At 38.9% G+C, this 16,182-nt stretch overlaps 3 protein-coding genes across 6 annotated transcripts; 1 reads left to right on the top strand and 2 right to left on the bottom strand.

The window, feature by feature from the left end:
* Window positions 1-710: 710 nt before the first annotated feature.
* On the top strand, window positions 711-4,859 carry LOC126798803 (protein DETOXIFICATION 44, chloroplastic). 2 transcript variants are annotated; one of them, XR_007672566.1, is made up of 14 exons: window positions 711-1,044; window positions 1,144-1,268; window positions 1,360-1,518; window positions 1,602-1,744; window positions 1,948-2,083; window positions 2,382-2,478; window positions 2,606-2,706; window positions 2,785-2,948; window positions 3,149-3,220; window positions 3,360-3,476; window positions 3,605-3,700; window positions 3,780-3,901; window positions 4,308-4,439; window positions 4,514-4,859. XR_007672566.1 is itself a non-coding variant. In XM_050525862.1 (13 exons), the coding sequence occupies exons 1-13, from the start codon at window positions 764-766 to the stop codon at window positions 4,366-4,368; spliced, it is 1,674 nt and encodes a 557-aa protein (XP_050381819.1). In that variant the 5' UTR covers window positions 711-763; the 3' UTR covers window positions 4,369-4,851. The 2 variants fall into 2 exon arrangements, 1 of the variants encoding a protein (XP_050381819.1); XM_050525862.1 differs by having other exon boundaries at window positions 4,308-4,851.
* A 298-nt stretch (window positions 4,860-5,157) lies between these two features.
* LOC126799822 (uncharacterized) lies at window positions 5,158-7,660 on the bottom strand. The gene is made up of 2 exons (XM_050527079.1): window positions 7,481-7,660; window positions 5,158-7,204 (listed from the first exon to the last, which is right to left on the bottom strand). The coding sequence occupies exons 1-2, from the start codon at window positions 7,501-7,503 to the stop codon at window positions 5,458-5,460; spliced, it is 1,770 nt and encodes a 589-aa protein (XP_050383036.1). The 5' UTR covers window positions 7,504-7,660; the 3' UTR covers window positions 5,158-5,457.
* Window positions 7,661-14,017: 6,357 nt separating this feature from the next.
* On the bottom strand, window positions 14,018-16,093 carry LOC126798521 (uncharacterized). Of its 3 annotated transcripts, none has more exons than XM_050525522.1 (3): window positions 15,160-16,093; window positions 14,824-14,916; window positions 14,018-14,425 (listed from the first exon to the last, which is right to left on the bottom strand). In XM_050525522.1, exons 1-2 carry the CDS (start codon window positions 16,042-16,044, stop codon window positions 14,863-14,865), a joined length of 939 nt encoding a protein of 312 aa, XP_050381479.1. In that variant the 5' UTR covers window positions 16,045-16,093; the 3' UTR covers window positions 14,018-14,425; window positions 14,824-14,862. The 3 variants fall into 3 exon arrangements, with proteins under 3 accessions (XP_050381479.1, XP_050381480.1, XP_050381478.1); XM_050525523.1 differs by having other exon boundaries at window positions 14,018-14,360; XM_050525521.1 differs by having other exon boundaries at window positions 14,018-14,378; window positions 14,825-14,916.
* Between the last annotated feature and the right edge of the window lie 89 nt (window positions 16,094-16,182).

The raw sequence follows: 16,182 nt of genomic DNA, 5'->3' as shown, positions 1-16,182 counted from the left end.
TTATAAGAATAACACACATTCTTATAAGAATAACACATTTGCCAATTGAACCAACATAACTTACTGGTTATGTCAATCACTCATAAATTAATAATAAAATTTGACATTGAGAATGAGTCGGCATACGAGCCGGCCTTATAATATACCATATGGACAGAGCTTTGGGTCGGCCCAGGGCTTAAAAAGTATTGTCCATACCCTACCCATTCTAAAACGGACTAAGTAAAGCCCGCCCATTAGTTTGGGCCAAGCCAGCCCGCAGCCCAATTTTTGGGGCTAAATTTGGGTATGCCCGTCAGCTCTAGGCTTAATTTATAGGCATAACCATGGCGTAATATAATTCTCCATTAAAATGTTGGAATTCCCAATTTTCCTATGATGATCAAAGAACTGAAACTGAACCATGCTAATTTATCGATTTATTTTGACCCCCTTCACTTCTTAACTAGGTTTTATATACGCAAAAAATAAAACAAAATGAGGTTCCAAATTCCTTCACTGGTGACAAGAAATTAGGAAGGGTAATCAATCAGTTAATCACATACTTCTTTCCCCTCACAAAAGTTGGGCCTAGTTCTAATGGCAATGTTCGTCATTTAGGCCATTGGCCCAATCAGAAGATATTTCTGCTGTGAGCGCGAAACCTGTCCGTTAAAGTCGTCACGCAACAATAGATAACAGGACACAACATCAACATATGGTTCTTCTTCTTCTTCACCAACAAGTGTAGGAACTGAACCACTCCCAAGACTTGTACTTCAAAATGGCGACTAGTGCTCTCTCGCTCTCTCACCAACTCCTCTGTATATATTCATCTGAAACCAACCAATCATATAAACCACAACCCCTCACCAGAATCCCAAAACGCGCCGTCGGACTCCGCACCCTCCTCAAATCCACGTCCTCCAAGCACAACTCCACTTCACTTCAGAGTTCGCCGGAAGACCCAAAACCCACTATCAAACCCAAACGACCCGACCCGAGTCCGCCTTCCGAGTCGTCCCTCTTCGATTCACCTTTATTCATCAGCCTTCGTCGGTTAAGGTAAGCTGTGAATTGGTTAAAGTTTAGCAATTTATTGAGTCATCAAGTAACTCAAGTCATCATATTTTTGGTGTTAACAAATCTGATGAGTGGTTGCAGAGATGAGAGTTTCACGTATGATGGGATTGTGGTGGACATTTTATCAATTGCATTACCTGCTGCTTTAGCTCTGGCTGCTGATCCCATCACCTCTTTGGTTGATACAGCCTTTGTTGGGCATTTAGGTAAATTGATCACCGAGTTCTTGAATTTACTAAATAGATGGAGGTTGTTGCTGTTGAACGAAGTAGTATATATTATTCTTGGGTCGTGTAGGATCTGTGGAATTGGCAGCAGTTGGTGTGTCAGCTTCGGTGTTCAATTTAGTCTCGAAATTGTTTAACGTTCCGTTGCTGAACATTACCACATCTTTCGTGGCGGAAGAGCAGGGATTAGTTGGCAAGGCTGAGGATGGTTCTCAACAGATTGGTGATGGTAATTACCTTTTTTGTTTGCATAGGATATTAAGCTTTGCTATGTCTAGTGTTGTGTGGTTTAATCAAGAGTTTGGTTTGAAGATTTCCAGGGTGAGAAGCAAAGCAAGAAGTTCCTATCCTCGGCATCAACTTCATTGGCTCTTGCAGCTAGCATTGGCATTGCTGAAGCTGTTGCCCTTTTTCTTGGTTCTGGTGTCATGATGGATGCCATGGGTATATCTGCTGTATGTCCAACTTAATCAGTTTTCATTATTTTTTCTATGTAATATCTTACTTGGAGTGGATTAAACACTTGTATCAGTGATATGTAGTTAATTTGCTCTGTATAATAAACAACTACATCCCACTAGGGGTTGCTGCACCATATGTTAATTTAACCGGCTTATTATGTTTCTGGCATCTTTACCGAGACTTCCTATTGCTGTAGGATTCACCAATGCGAATACCTGCTGAGCAGTTTCTTTCTCTAAGGGCATTTGGTGCCCCACCCATTGTAATTGCACTCGCTGCACAAGGAACATTTCGTGGATTTAAGGACACTAAGACACCTTTGTATGCCATCTGTAAGTATTTTTGTGTGTAATTCAATCAACTTTAAGTTTATCCTTCAATAGGCCATATAAGGCTAGCTCAATATTTCCTCGTTACTTTCCTTTGAGTTGTCAATTTGGTAGCATCCATCATGCTTATTTCAAATCCTAGTTATGTCACTTGAAGAACTGAAGGATTAATTTTATCATAGAATTATGTCAGTTGTTGAAAGTCAAACTTCATGGTGCTTCGCCTTATCTTGAGATTTCTTCTGCTCATATTTTCTCCTATCTAACTGAATTAGAGACACCCTCTTCTGCTTGATTCCAGGTGCTGGAAATCTGCTTAATGCTGTACTGGATGGTATATTGATATTTATTTTTAATCTCGGCATTGGTGGTGCTGCAGTCGCTACTGTGATTTCTGAGTACGTCCATGATGTGGTAAACTTAATTATACTGGTTTATTTTCAATATCAAGCTCCCTGTTACTATATTCTGTCAATTTTTTTCCAAGACAATCTAACAGATCTTTATATTTCTATTCCTTGCAAGGTATTTGATCGCTGCTATTCTTTTGTCGAAATTGAGCACCCAAATATTATTTATCCCTACTAGTATTGATGGAAGAAGAATTGTCCGTTATCTCAAATCTGGTAGTTCTTTGTTGAAGTTTTTATCGTGTGTAGATATGATTGTTTCACTATTCTAAATATGTTTTCAATATCCTGTAGGGGGTCTTCTTATTGGCAGAACCTTAGCAGTGGTTATAACCACGACACTAGCCACATCCATGGCAGCAAGGGAGGGTCCTGTACCTATGGCTGGTCATCAGATTTGCATTGAAGTTTGGCTAGCAGTGTCGTTGCTTACTGATGCATTAGCTCTTGCTGGTCAGGTATTGCCATATGCCCTTCTTTGATCTCCAAGTGCCATATGCCCTTCTTTGATCATATTACAAAAATAAAATAACAAAAGAACAGGAGCATTCTTTCGTTGAGTTATCATTCTGGTTTCATAGCTGCTTTTTTTCATCCTTACCATACATATGCTGATTAAAATATCCTGATATTGTCACTATGTGGTGTTTCTTCACAGACACTTCTTGCCAGTGGTTATTCACAAAAGAATTATGAAGAAGCACGCCAAGTGGTTTACAAAGTTTTACAGGTTGGTATTAATTTTGCAATATTCTGTGCCATTCTAGTTATGAATAAATTATTTAAAAAAAAAATTGATATCCTCATTTTCCCCCTTTTCCCTTACAATTGACCCAAAAAATTCCATTTTCTGTTTGGATTTTGTTCAGCTCGGTTCAGTGATGGGCATTGGTTTGGCTGGCATATTATTTATCAGTTTTAAACCGTTTTCTGGCCTATTCAGTACAGACACAGAAGTCCTAGCGATTGCATGGTCTGGTATACTGGTAAGGAAATACATATGCGAACGATGTACTAGTTGGGCACCTATCTGTAAGAGTTGTTGTGTCTTAGTTGCAGCTCATCACTAGTAACATAATACTGTTACACAACTGATATGGCCACTTTTTATCAGTTTGTTGCTGGATCTCAGCCGTTTAATGCTATAGCATTTGTTCTTGATGGGCTGTACTATGGAGTTTCGGACTTTGAATTTGCTGCTTATTCGATGGTATTCCCCAATCCTATCATGAATATATAATCACTCAGATGATAGGTCTTTCTTTTTACCCTTTATTTGTGATAAGTAGGTGCTAGTAGGACTGGCTTCTTCCATCTTCATACTTTTGGCTGCCCCTGCTTTTGGTCTTGCTGGAATTTGGGCGGGGTTATTTCTGTTCATGGCATTGCGTGTAATAGCTGGAATTTGGAGGTAAACTCATTTCCTTGCCTGTCTAAACTCTTTTTTTTTTTTTTTTAGATATAACTTGTATAAGCTCTTGCCTATTGAATGATTTGCTCATTTCATTTGAATAAAAGGGCTGACTATTTTCTAGAAAAAAAAACATTTAAATTAGAGTTTTGAACTTCTGATGTTATGCCATACATTATGTTGATACCAATGGAAACATATATGGTTACCTGACAAAATTTTCATATTGATGATACATTGCTTTTTGGTAAACTTACCGACTGTTAACTTTTTATGAAAACCTATTGACATTTAGTTATTTAGATATGAGTATCAGAATGAATAAAATGTGTTTAAATCTTGTGACCTCCAGCTATTCAAAGCTGAAAATAGTTCAAACTTTCTGATAAACGTCATCACATTGCAGGTTGGGTACGAAAAGTGGACCATGGAAACTGGTCTGGGATCAAACGGAGTTGGAAACTTAGTAATCATCTTGTAAAGGGAAAAAGTTCTAGTCTGCTCCTACATTGAATGCCATCGGGGCTGTTGGATACTAGTAAGTTCACCAAAGTTCATGCTAATGGAGTAACCTTTATCTGTGCTCCGGTGACGAGATATGATTTGTCACAGCGGTCAAGTCCAATCTGAATTACCAACACTAGCTGAATCAACAAGAGATTGCTTTCGTTGAGCTAATTTAACATGCAAGGAGTTCGGAAGTTGACAAAAGGTCCGTTCCAAATTTCTTCTCTTACATTCTTTACCAGGTTCTTGTAAGTTGTAGGTTGTAGCCATGGGCTCTTTTTGTATGCAAATAGAGTCAACTGCAGTGATGCAGGAGGATATATGGCACAACTTCAAGGAAATTATTTGTTATTTAATTATAAATATGTAAAATTTGATATTTGAATCATTCTACAATTATTTAGGTTATTAGCTTTCCATTTTAACGTCAGTCTACTTATTCTGTAAGTCTTGTAAATCCTATATATATGGGTACTGTAATGGTTGTAGGTAATTTATTGTTTATGATATAAATCAGTTTATTTGTGGCATGGATTTGTCATACTCCTTATTTTTAGTGTCTGTTGGAGACTCATGTCTGATGCCCTAATCCCGCAGCCCCAGATTTGTACATTTTTTCCTAGGAAAAAGTGTTGACTTGGTAATAACAAGTATAAATACAGTGCCAGTGAAATCAAACCAAAGCGTAGTCACTTGTGAAGGTTTGTGATATAACTCATTCAACACCTACAAATGTCATCTTTTTTGGATAATACCTACAAATGTTCATAAAACAATATCAACTCTACAATGAAAATACAGTTCCCATCAGAATAAATGGTTATTCTGAGAAATTACAACTCGTCTCCTAATTGATCAAAATAAATCCTAGGAACTTCCTGCTATGTCTTTTGAATTCCCAAAATAAGGCACGATAGCAATGCTGTGTAAGCCACTGGAGCATCTGTCTTGCTTAAAACTTCTTTGTAGTTTGTAATATCATGGATTCATGGGCAAAGATTACAACTGCAACTATAGTTCCCCAGAATATTGATGTGATTGTATGCAATTCAGCTAGAGCCTCTGTGAGGGTATGAGAACCATGAATCGGGCAATACATTCTCTTCAAATTCACCCGAAAAGTAATTTTGGCTTGACCAATCTAGATTAAAATCCACACCTGACCATTCCTCCATATAATCAAAGCTGCCTTCTGCCTGCAACTGCTTAGGGAGATTATGTAGCTCAATGCCAGATTCTTCAGTAAAAGAGGAACTATGCGAGTGGTTAATATTATTGTCGATCTCCTTCTGTGTTTTAATATCTTTTGAAGACTTGATGCCAGCTCCTGGACTGTATGCCGCATCTATCTGTTCATCATGTTCCTGCAAGCAAGTATTGTTACCACCAAAGCCATTATGGCTATTTGGTTTCATAGTTTCTGCAATATTACCCTGAAATTCATTAGGAGGCAGTACAATCTTTTCATATTCACCCAAATTAGCTATCAGATTGTTGCTAGCGGCATTTATTGGTACATTATGCAGATTGTTGTCTCCAGATTCCAGAATCACAGGATTCACAGCAAATTCCTTCTCCTCCAGTTTGCTCAATACTGGTGTGTCAACTATAACATCATTTGAAGGGTTGCAATCATTTTTGGGATTGCATTTCACATTTGGAAGCTCAGCACTTGGGTGATCATCACTGTACCTTGAAAGAAGCTTCGGAAAGTCCAAATTAGTATAAGGCTTCTCATCACGGAATGCATCAAACTTTCCAATCTGAAGATAACTATCCAACTGAATATTATGTCTGTGGTTGGAGCTTCCAATGTAACCCTCATCTTGAAATTTCTCCTCTTCTACATTGTTCATATCAAGTCTTTTAACATCAACATTACTTCGAAGAAGCTCGTCCTGAATTTCCAAATCACAGTCTACATACTTAGGTTCCCAATGCCACACATTTTCATTCTCCCTTACATTCTTTGAAGTGACTGCTCCAACTTCAACATCATTTGCAACAAGCTGGTCCTCATTTTCAGATTCACATTTCACATAATTAGGTTCCCAAGGCCATACATCTTCAGACTCCCTTACATTTTCGACAGCCAGTGCTTGAATTTCTACGTCATCTTTAGCAAACTTGTCCTCAGTTACCAATTCATGTTTCACATACTTGGGGTCTGAATGACATTCCTCTACAGACTCCCTTACATTGTTGATATCCACAGCTTCTACAACATTATTAACAAGCTCATCCTCCATTTGTAATTCACATTTAACAGTACTATTACCTTCCCAATGCCATTTATTAACAGGCTCTTTTACAGTTATATCAAGTACCTCATCTTCCTGCTTTGGCTCCACACCCGCACTATCCATAAATTCAGACGCATTATCGCGCGATTCTGCAGGCTCATCCAACATGGATGTCTCCAAAGATTCGGGAAAATTAAGCCTAGCCACAGGACCATACATGGCCTTTGCAGCTTTATCATAAGCAAGTGCAGCTTCATCAGCAGTATTGTAAGTACCAAGCCACAGACGACTAACCTTATTCGACGCCAAACCATGTGTATCACTACTCGGCACTCGAATTTCAGAAACCCACTTTCCCCAAATCCTCTGCCTAACACCTCTATAACTGTAATTTAAATTCTCAGGCCCTCCTTTTCCTTTCATACAACCCTTCCTAGACGACCTACGCATTCCATTCACCAATCCATCTTTAGCAAAACCAAAATTCTCATTCCTCTTCTCCCATTTAGCCAAAGTCTTATCCACTTTATGCCTCTTGCCCTTTTCTTTATCCCTGAAACAAGCACAACCAAAGCTAATTGACGTAAATGTCAAACTAGGAGTCTGATTCAAAGTATCAAACAACAAAATGAAGTAAAGAACAAACATAAGTCCCCAAAACCATCAATTTCACGAAGTACTTACACATACACAAAAAACACACATAATTACAGTCATAAGTGAAAAACCCAGATGAGATATGAAGCTTTAACAAAGACCCAGATGAGAGCAAGACAAAAGCGAGCTCATTTTGAAGAGAAAAGTAGGGGACATGTGACAAAGAACTCACCTGTCTGAATTCTCGGGATTCATTTCAGAACCAGAAAATAGGGTTCAATATGCAGCTGGTGTTTCAAGCTTTTTCACTGTGCAATTCAACTCCTCGTTGACCGGTGTTCGGCCTCGTTCTTGTAATGTTGAATTCTTGAATCTTGGAGAAGGGTTTATGAGGGGTTTATCTGTTTGAGCCATAAAAGGCTCCGCTGGTGACTTGGGGACGAAGAAATGCCTCGAAGAGTTGAATTGGATATAGCTCACCGATGACGTGACTGGTTTGTGGGGGCCATGATGACTCATTTGCGGGGCTGTTCTTGTGACACGTTGGAGACCTCGTTCTTGTTGGTCACGTAATCGGTAAAACTTCAATTTCTGGATTGGTCTTAATCTATTTTTATATAATTTTACGGCTGTGTCTGAGATTTATTTCTGTTATATTTTTTAGAAGGATTTTATACTGTTTTTGGTGGAAGAGTTCATATTTGAATTGGCTATTTTGCATGGAACAACAATACGTATCTGACCCGGCCAGAAGATGGATCGATCCATGAATATCTTTTTAATTTTGAGTAAATTTTTTTAAGGTTTTGTACATGATCTAAAAAATGTACGAGCTTGTTTAGAAGTATACATTTCATTTGTGTGCATTGAATTGATGTGACCACCATGTGTCTTTCTTTGGCGTGATAACACTAAATATTGAAGTGTGAAAGATTACCATTTCATGAAAATTTGGAGATATTTTGTTGGCATACAATAAGAGCATCTCCAAGACTCCAGCTCTTTTAAAACTCAAATAATCTCTATTATAGAGGAAAAATATCAAATTTTTAGCTCCAACAGTTCTTCTAAACTGTCAGAAGAGATAGATTTGTAGAATTTTCAAAATCTATATAATTTTCAAAACAATCTCTAAACTTTACTTCTTACAAAAAAAAATCACTCTCCATCCTAAAAAATTACAAAAAAGATAATGATTTATCATTCCTATTCTGGTCTTGATATAAATTATGACATTATAAGATTGAATTTGATTTACATTTAATTATATACATTTACATTTAATGTTATATAATAGAATATATGAGTTGTTGGAGTTGAAGACTTTTTTTTTTAGAGATTTGATGTTTTCATCTTCTATAATAGAGAATTTTAAAATGAGCTGTTGGAGATGCTCTAAGATATTAGAGGAAACTAGATGTATTTGTGTACTAATAATTTGAATTGCAGAATTTTGCTGGATTACAAAATCTATGGAAGTTACATTGAGATTGAGCAAATAATAATATAGCAAACTAATGAACAACATCATCGTCGGTGCAACTCCATTCTCGGTTATTTAAGTTAAACCATCGTGGTAAAGTTAGTGTTGTAGTTCACGATCGGTTGAGAAATGTAAATTGTTGAAAACTCATATTCAATATATTAATCAATGGATGTTCATATGCCTACTTTCTTCATGACCAATATCCAAATTAGTTTAGAATTTGGACGTCAATGTCATTCAAATTGCATAGAAGCAATATACTAAATTGAATAAAAATCTACTCGTGGAAAAAAAGGCAGGTTTTAGAGAGTTGATTTGTATTTTTAGCAGATGAATCAAAATTACGACCGCAAACACAACTACCTAATTGAACGAATTCAGTGGGTAACTGGAAGGATTAGCTGGATAGCTGAATATCTAACTATGAGCGTTGTTTTCTGTTTCTGTCTCATTCAGTCATGAGAACTCGAACAACTTTGTACTTTTATCCTTGTGTTACGGCCATAATTTTTGTTTTATTTCTTCATAAGGCTCTGCATATGTTTGTTCAAGAAGTTTATAACCTAACATCGAACCTTCTACAGTTAAAAGTAAAGAGCAAACGAGTGAATCAAACGCTCTTCCAGTTTCAGATGCTTAACCGCTAATTATATCCATGGTTATGGTGACCACCCAACAAGCTTACATAAATATAGCTGATCGAATGCTACAAGAAAACGCAGTACGAATGTACGATAAACTGGAAAGCAAAAGGTTGGCTTAAACAAGGCTAGGAGAGCAAAAGAGCGACGCGATTTAGATACTTCTAGATTCCAGACTTCATATGGCAGAGCTATGCAAACAAATGAGGGAGAGGACTAAAGATTTTAGCTCATTGGTTGAGGAACTCGGATGGAAGATCGTTGGCAGCTGCAAAAGAGGGTGGTACCGGATTCGAATGAACCTCAAAATCTGATTCCAGGATGATATGCATATGTTCTTTTTCAATATCGGCTCATTCCATTACCGCTTGTACGTGTTCTCTTAAGTTGGAGTATATCGTAATTATCATGACCATAAAATTATAATTGTAGAGGGTGCTGGCTGGGATCAAGAGCCCCAACCTTCGTCACCAAGTTACTAATCATTTGGTCAATCTGCAAGGTATATCAATAGGTCAATATTTGAGGAATTTTATGTAACACCCCGACCCAAACTATAAGTTTTTTCTTTTGGTAAGTTGTAATATTTGTTTTTCTATTAATTTCATATTCGTATATTGTGAAGGGAGATTCTAATTGCACCTCCCGGATTACTATACATACCTCTTTTAATTTTTGTAAATTTAATATTCCTCTTTTACCTTCCAACAAAATGAAACAACTAATTGTTCTTGATGTTCCTATCAGAATAGGAGCTACAATTCCTCATCTTTAGGCATGCATTCAATTAAAAGACCATCTGGGGTCTTTTCCTAAATCTTAGTTTGTGGTGATTCGATAGAATGGTTTTAAACTTGCAAAATTTCTGACTGATAAGCTAGGGTTCTACTTTTCCAATACAAATTTTCCACAAGTCTGCAAAAGTGTGTTTCAAACTTTCAATTCGTGCACTTGGCAATTAAAATCATCAATATATTGTGACAGGATTCAAGCCAGCCACTAATAAGTAACCATCTCCAATTAAACTTTTTCATATCAATGCTTTGAACATAAGGACCTGGGACTAATATGCAATGCACCAAGTATCTCAAAATCAAGTCAATAACTGGATAAGAAATAAATGAATTAAACCCAGAAGTTTTAGTTTATGGATGTGTAGATACTTAAGTCAGGCTTAACAATAATCAAGATGGGTTAATTTGATTTCTTTGGCTTATCTATTAAGTTGAAATCAAACAACTGAATTCGTAAAAAAAAAAAAAGCGGGAAGAAGTTGATGAAATCCCTATCACGGTGATGCATAAGAGGGTAAAACAGGAAAAAAATTACAAAAATTAAAGGAGCTGTTTAAAGTAACTGATCAGGTGTAAATAGAACCTGAATTTAGAAGTTTAATATCATCAAGAAAAAAATATAATTTTAAAAAGAAAGATTCGATTACTATTCCTCATCCTTATCCCCCTTCCGGCCGAATAGTAAAAGTTTCACACCACTTTGGCTCTTGTCAAGTAACGAATGAATAAAAAATTCTCGAAGTCCAAAGGTTTTTCGATGAGAGGCCTAGAGACCTAGACGTACGATACTGTTCAAGACTTTCACCTTGGCCATGGGTTCTGGCACCAGTGGTACTTCTTCATGGAGGGCTTAGAGGTAGACGATGATCGCACTCCCGCTAAAACTTCTTAATTGCAACTTTGAACGCGAAAGAGTGCGTCCAGGGGGTCTTGCATTGGGTGCATAGGGCTCGACTAACGCGCACCGGTGAACTGGAAAGGATTATGTTAGTACTTAGAACAACTCTATTCGACTAGCTATTGTTGACACATCAGTCACAACGGTAATATTTGACTTAAAATATTAGTTTCAACCGAATATGCATTCTCAAGTGGAATTTGACTAAACTCATCTGTAGTCAAATTTGATTCAAAGGCATGAATTAATCAAAAGTATTGTATTCATATTTCGTTTATTCTCTCTCATCTCTCACAACCTTGCTTCCTCATCTTTCTCTCTACCCAAATAATTATATATTAAAAACTTATTTAAATTAGACATTTCCATTGGAGTAAGGATTAGTCAAAATATGAACATGTTATAGTTGTCATATCATAAGTCGAGTTTTGAATTTAAGAATGCAAAATAACTAATTAGTTGGAGATACTCTTAGTAGCCTTGGAGAAGAGAAATTCAAATCTATCATTTTACCAAGTGATTACATTACCGACAAGTAACCCTACAAAATTGAACATTAGGGACATGTAGCGAGGCCACTTAATAGTACTGGAGGTGACGTTTTGCTCGTAAAAGTGAGCAACGTGGCCAAAGGGGTACGAGTCAATCTTTACATTTATTATTTTTTTTTAGAAACCAATAGTTCTATTAACTTCAAGAATTTAAAAGACATTTACAACATAAGAAGTCTTATACTGAGATAAGTTGTGGTACAAGCGCCAGACAAATGACAAGGTTACGAAAATTAAATTTTTTTGAAACTGGTGAAATTATTTTGCCTGAATTGATAATCGGATATGATACTGCCGCTGCATGGCAAGCACTCTTTAGTTACGATTCATGCATTGTGCGGATTTGTGCCCTTAAAATAAGAGCTGGTCTATTAGTATTAGACATCTTTATACGTACAGTAGGCTCATGTAGATTATTCCATTTTTAAGTACTAGTGTTTTTCCACTCGGTAAAGCCATGCCCTAAAGCCCTAAATTCGCCTGCAAAGTATGTTTCATAATAACAAGACTACATGCGTGCTCTCGTAATTCTTGTATATATGAACCAATGCATGTATGCACTTGGGTAATTTGTGCCCTTGATCAATTTAGTCAACATGAGAGAGAGAGAGATTTTCTAATAAGTGATGGAGATGGTTGCTAAATTTGATTGGCTAAAGCAAAAATATGTAAATACATTTTCAAGCAAGAAACCCCAAATTTACTTATTGTATGCTCTTGCATTGACAACACCTAATAATAGGTGAGAGAGAGAGAGAGAGAGAGAGAGAGAGAGAGAGCATTGATACTTAGCTGTGGTCGTGTTAATTACAAAGTTGCGGTGTTGTATTTATTGTCAAAGAAGAAGAAGGAAACCCTAAATTATGTAACTTCAGAAAATTAAAGGATAACAAGGAAACCTTAATGACTAAAGAAACCAAACCATACAGGACAAGGAATTCGAAGCTAATGGATTCCTTCGATTTCTATTATAACTATAAATATAGCATATGCATTCATCAAGCATTGGCCGGTATTTTGTTATCCAGCGAGTTCTCTATTCAACTTAAGTTGATAGCTTGATTAATATACATGGAAGACGTAGATGAGGATTCAGTTTCAGAGCTCCCAAGCGAAATCATACACTCAGAAATACTTTCAAGGCTACCAGCCAAGTCCCTGATTCGCTTCAGGTGTGTAAGTAAGACTTGGTCTTCTCTCTTCCGCAATCCTTCCTTTGTCACAGCCCACCGTAAATTCCAGCGGCAGTGCCCTAATAAGGAGATGACTACTGTCCTGCTCGATATTTGGGACAGTTCCGGCGCTAACCAACACCTGCTATCAGTCCAAATCGGCCACGAAGCAAGTACTCCTAGTGATGATCCATCACAGGCTGTAGCCACCCACCTTCTAACATTGTCCGCACCATCTGAACATATGGTTTTCCGTTCCTACGTAGTACAGCGTACCAGTGGCTTGATCTGCGCTCATCGCTCTAATTATCACTCAAAGCAGAAACATGAGCTTGCTGATCATAACCGCGCCATTCGCGTAATTAATCCTAGCACTCGAGACTCCATTACTATTCCTCAGCCTTATCCCCCTTCCGGCTTCATTTCGCACCACTTCGGCTTCTGTCATGTAACGAATGAATATAAAATCCTCCTAGTCGATCAGATTTGGCACGGAACAGTTAGGCGTCCGACAGTGTTCAAGATTCTGACCTTGGCCATGGGTTGTAGCAGCAACAGTGGTACTTTTCCATGGAGGGCCTTAGAGGTAGACAAGGATGACGCTCTCCCGGTAGATTATATTTTTTGCAGCAGAAGTGTGTGCGTCCAAGGGGCCATGCATTGGGTGAACATGGCTCGACTGAGGCCTTCTGATGATCTGAAAAGGATTATTATAGTAGCTTTCGATGTCGGAGATGAGAGATTCAGATCGATCATTCTACCTAGTGATTACAGTTCCCACGTGTATTTCGACATAATTGAACTAAATGGATGTGTAGGTGTGGCATTTTTTATGTTTAGTACCGAAATGTTGGAGATGAGGATTTTGAAGGACTATAAAAATCAGGAGTGGGTTAAGGAGACTATAACCTTTCCCGTTCGTTGGAGGAATGTGGAACTACAGCCGCTACTTGAACACACTGGAGGTGAACTTCTGCCCTTTAATGTGAGTAACACGGCCAAAGGCATAAGAGTCCATTTTTACAATACCAAAACCAAAAATTTCAAAACTTGTGAAATTATTTTGCCCCAGTCAATTATCGTAGATGATAGGGCCGATGCATTGAGAGCAATTTTTTGTAACGAGTCTTGTATCGTGCCCTTAAAGTAAAGAGAGCTGGCCGACGCGTATTAGGACAGAAAAAATCCATGTAGCTTGGAGGAAATTGTGAAAAGAAAACATGGTCAGAGATGAAAGAGAAATATCGAAATCATTGTATAAAGACTATAAAACAATTTTCTTCCTTCTTACTCTTATTTATAGGAATGAGCTTCCCAACTGATCACAAAAGCATGGATGCTGATACAACGTTGTGCACTACAATACAAAGGATGGTTCGGATACAAAGGAGGCACCCCGAGCCATCCTTATCTTCATAACCGCCTGTGGAACTGACTACGCCAGGACAGGAAAACAGTTCTGAGGTTCCAAGAGATGATCACCCCCTAAAGTCATCAAACATTTCATCGAAAGCAATTCCACAAGTCCAAATCTCGAAGCCCTCAGCTACGAGATTGGGCAGGTATTTTCCTGTAAACAAGGTTCCCCAGTGATTCCAGATGAATGCAATAAAAGGTGAGGCATAGAAAGAGAATCTGAACAGGAATGAGAGGAGATTAAATGAGAATAGGTAGATTTCAATGTAAATACAGAAAGATTCAAGATGCAAAGCCAGAAACTCTAGAAGCACAAAATAAATTAGAGAGAAGTAAACATTTGCGACATGGAATGCAGAACATGCTTAGTGTATCGCCAATCCATTGCTAACAACAGCAATACAACTCCTAATCAACTCAATACACTACAATTCTTGTAATTCTACACAAACAAACAGCGTTCATGAGTAAATGGGCACATCCAATATCCTGTTTTTCCTACCAGTCTAACATAAATAAAGTCGATGAACACATCTAAACCCAAATCTATCTATAACAGAAGTATTGGCATTGCTTCAAAAAATTCCAACTGCCAACTAATATAGGATAATAGTTACCTTACATACGCAAAAAAACGGCCAAGAGTTCAGCAGTTTCTACAATCCAGCAGTCCTAGCAGCTTTATACCGCAATTTCCTATTATGATCTTCCTGCATTTCACACCATTGGTGATATCAATCATCCAAAAGAAAGCATCCAATTGACACATACAAACACAACACTGCACTAATTCAGTAACTATTTGACTGCCTTAACTAAACCGCATTCCATTTTAAGTTACTAAACTGAGCAAATTCTCATGATCATCATCATTTTTAGTAATGCTTAACTATCGACTGCCTCAACTAAACCCCACATCCAATTTTACACACTAATCCTCCCAACATTGTTACCTGCTCTCGAATCTTCGCCGAGCTGTGCTCCACTTGCCTAGCCAAGCTTTCGATCTTGGCAAGCATCTTCTCATACAAGTCCTCCACACCACAAGTGTAACTCACCGCCTCCGACCCCATCAGCCGACTCAAGCTACTCACCTCCAGCCCCTCGGCGCACATATCCAGCTCACTCTGAGCCTTCAACCCCTTCTTCAGCTGCCCTAAGCTCTCTTCTCCCCGGTCCACATTCATCGGCGAAATTCTCAGCTCACACGGCAGCGCCGGGAACTGCGATCTCGGGCTGAAGGCGTCGTAGTGGCCGCGGAACGCCGGGCCGATGTTGACAATGTCGATCGACTTCGGCTCGAACGAGCGAGCTGATGACCGGAACTGGTAGGCGCGGTACTCGTGGGTGTGGATCGCCTGATCGGAGATCGGAGAAGCGAAGAGGAGGAAGAGCGAGGGTTTGAGGGAGGTGATCGGCGGCGGAGAGCTTTGGATCGGGAAGGAGAGGCTAGGGTTGGAGGTTAGGGAGGTGGAGACGGCGAATTCGCGGAGGGAGGGGCGGAGGTGGGAGCGGCGGCGGCCGGAGAACCAGCCGAGGAGGTGGGAGGAGGGGGATTGGGACTGGGCGAGGCGGCGGAGGGAGGGAGAGTCGACGCGGCCGGAGGGGGAGTAGAAGGAGAGGGAGGAGGAGGAGCAGAAGAAGGAGGTGATGGTGGCGATGAGGGTGGAGGAGGAGGAGGAGGAGGAAGAGTCGTCGTCGGAGAGAGTAGGGGCGAGGAGGGTGACGTGGCCGAAGATTAAGCCGTCGACGGAGGAGGAGGAGGTGGAGAAGCGTTGGATCATGGAGGCCAGGGCGGGGCCGGAGATGGCAATTTTCTCTACGGAGGGATCTTCCATTGCACCAGAGAGAGAGATGGAGAAGTAAAAATGGTGAACGGGGACGAGGTTTGGTAGATGCCAAGTGATCTTTAAGATTGCCAAGTAAAGCTTTCACCGGTAATAATTGAAAAAACACGAGTTAATGGAATGAAGGTG

The sequence above is a fragment of the Argentina anserina genome, chromosome 6 (assembly GCF_933775445.1).
Source record: "Argentina anserina chromosome 6, drPotAnse1.1, whole genome shotgun sequence".
NCBI lineage: Eukaryota > Viridiplantae > Streptophyta > Magnoliopsida > Rosales > Rosaceae > Argentina > Argentina anserina.
The sequence above is the reverse complement of the archived record's forward strand: the minus strand, read 5'-3'. Positions and strand labels throughout refer to the sequence as shown.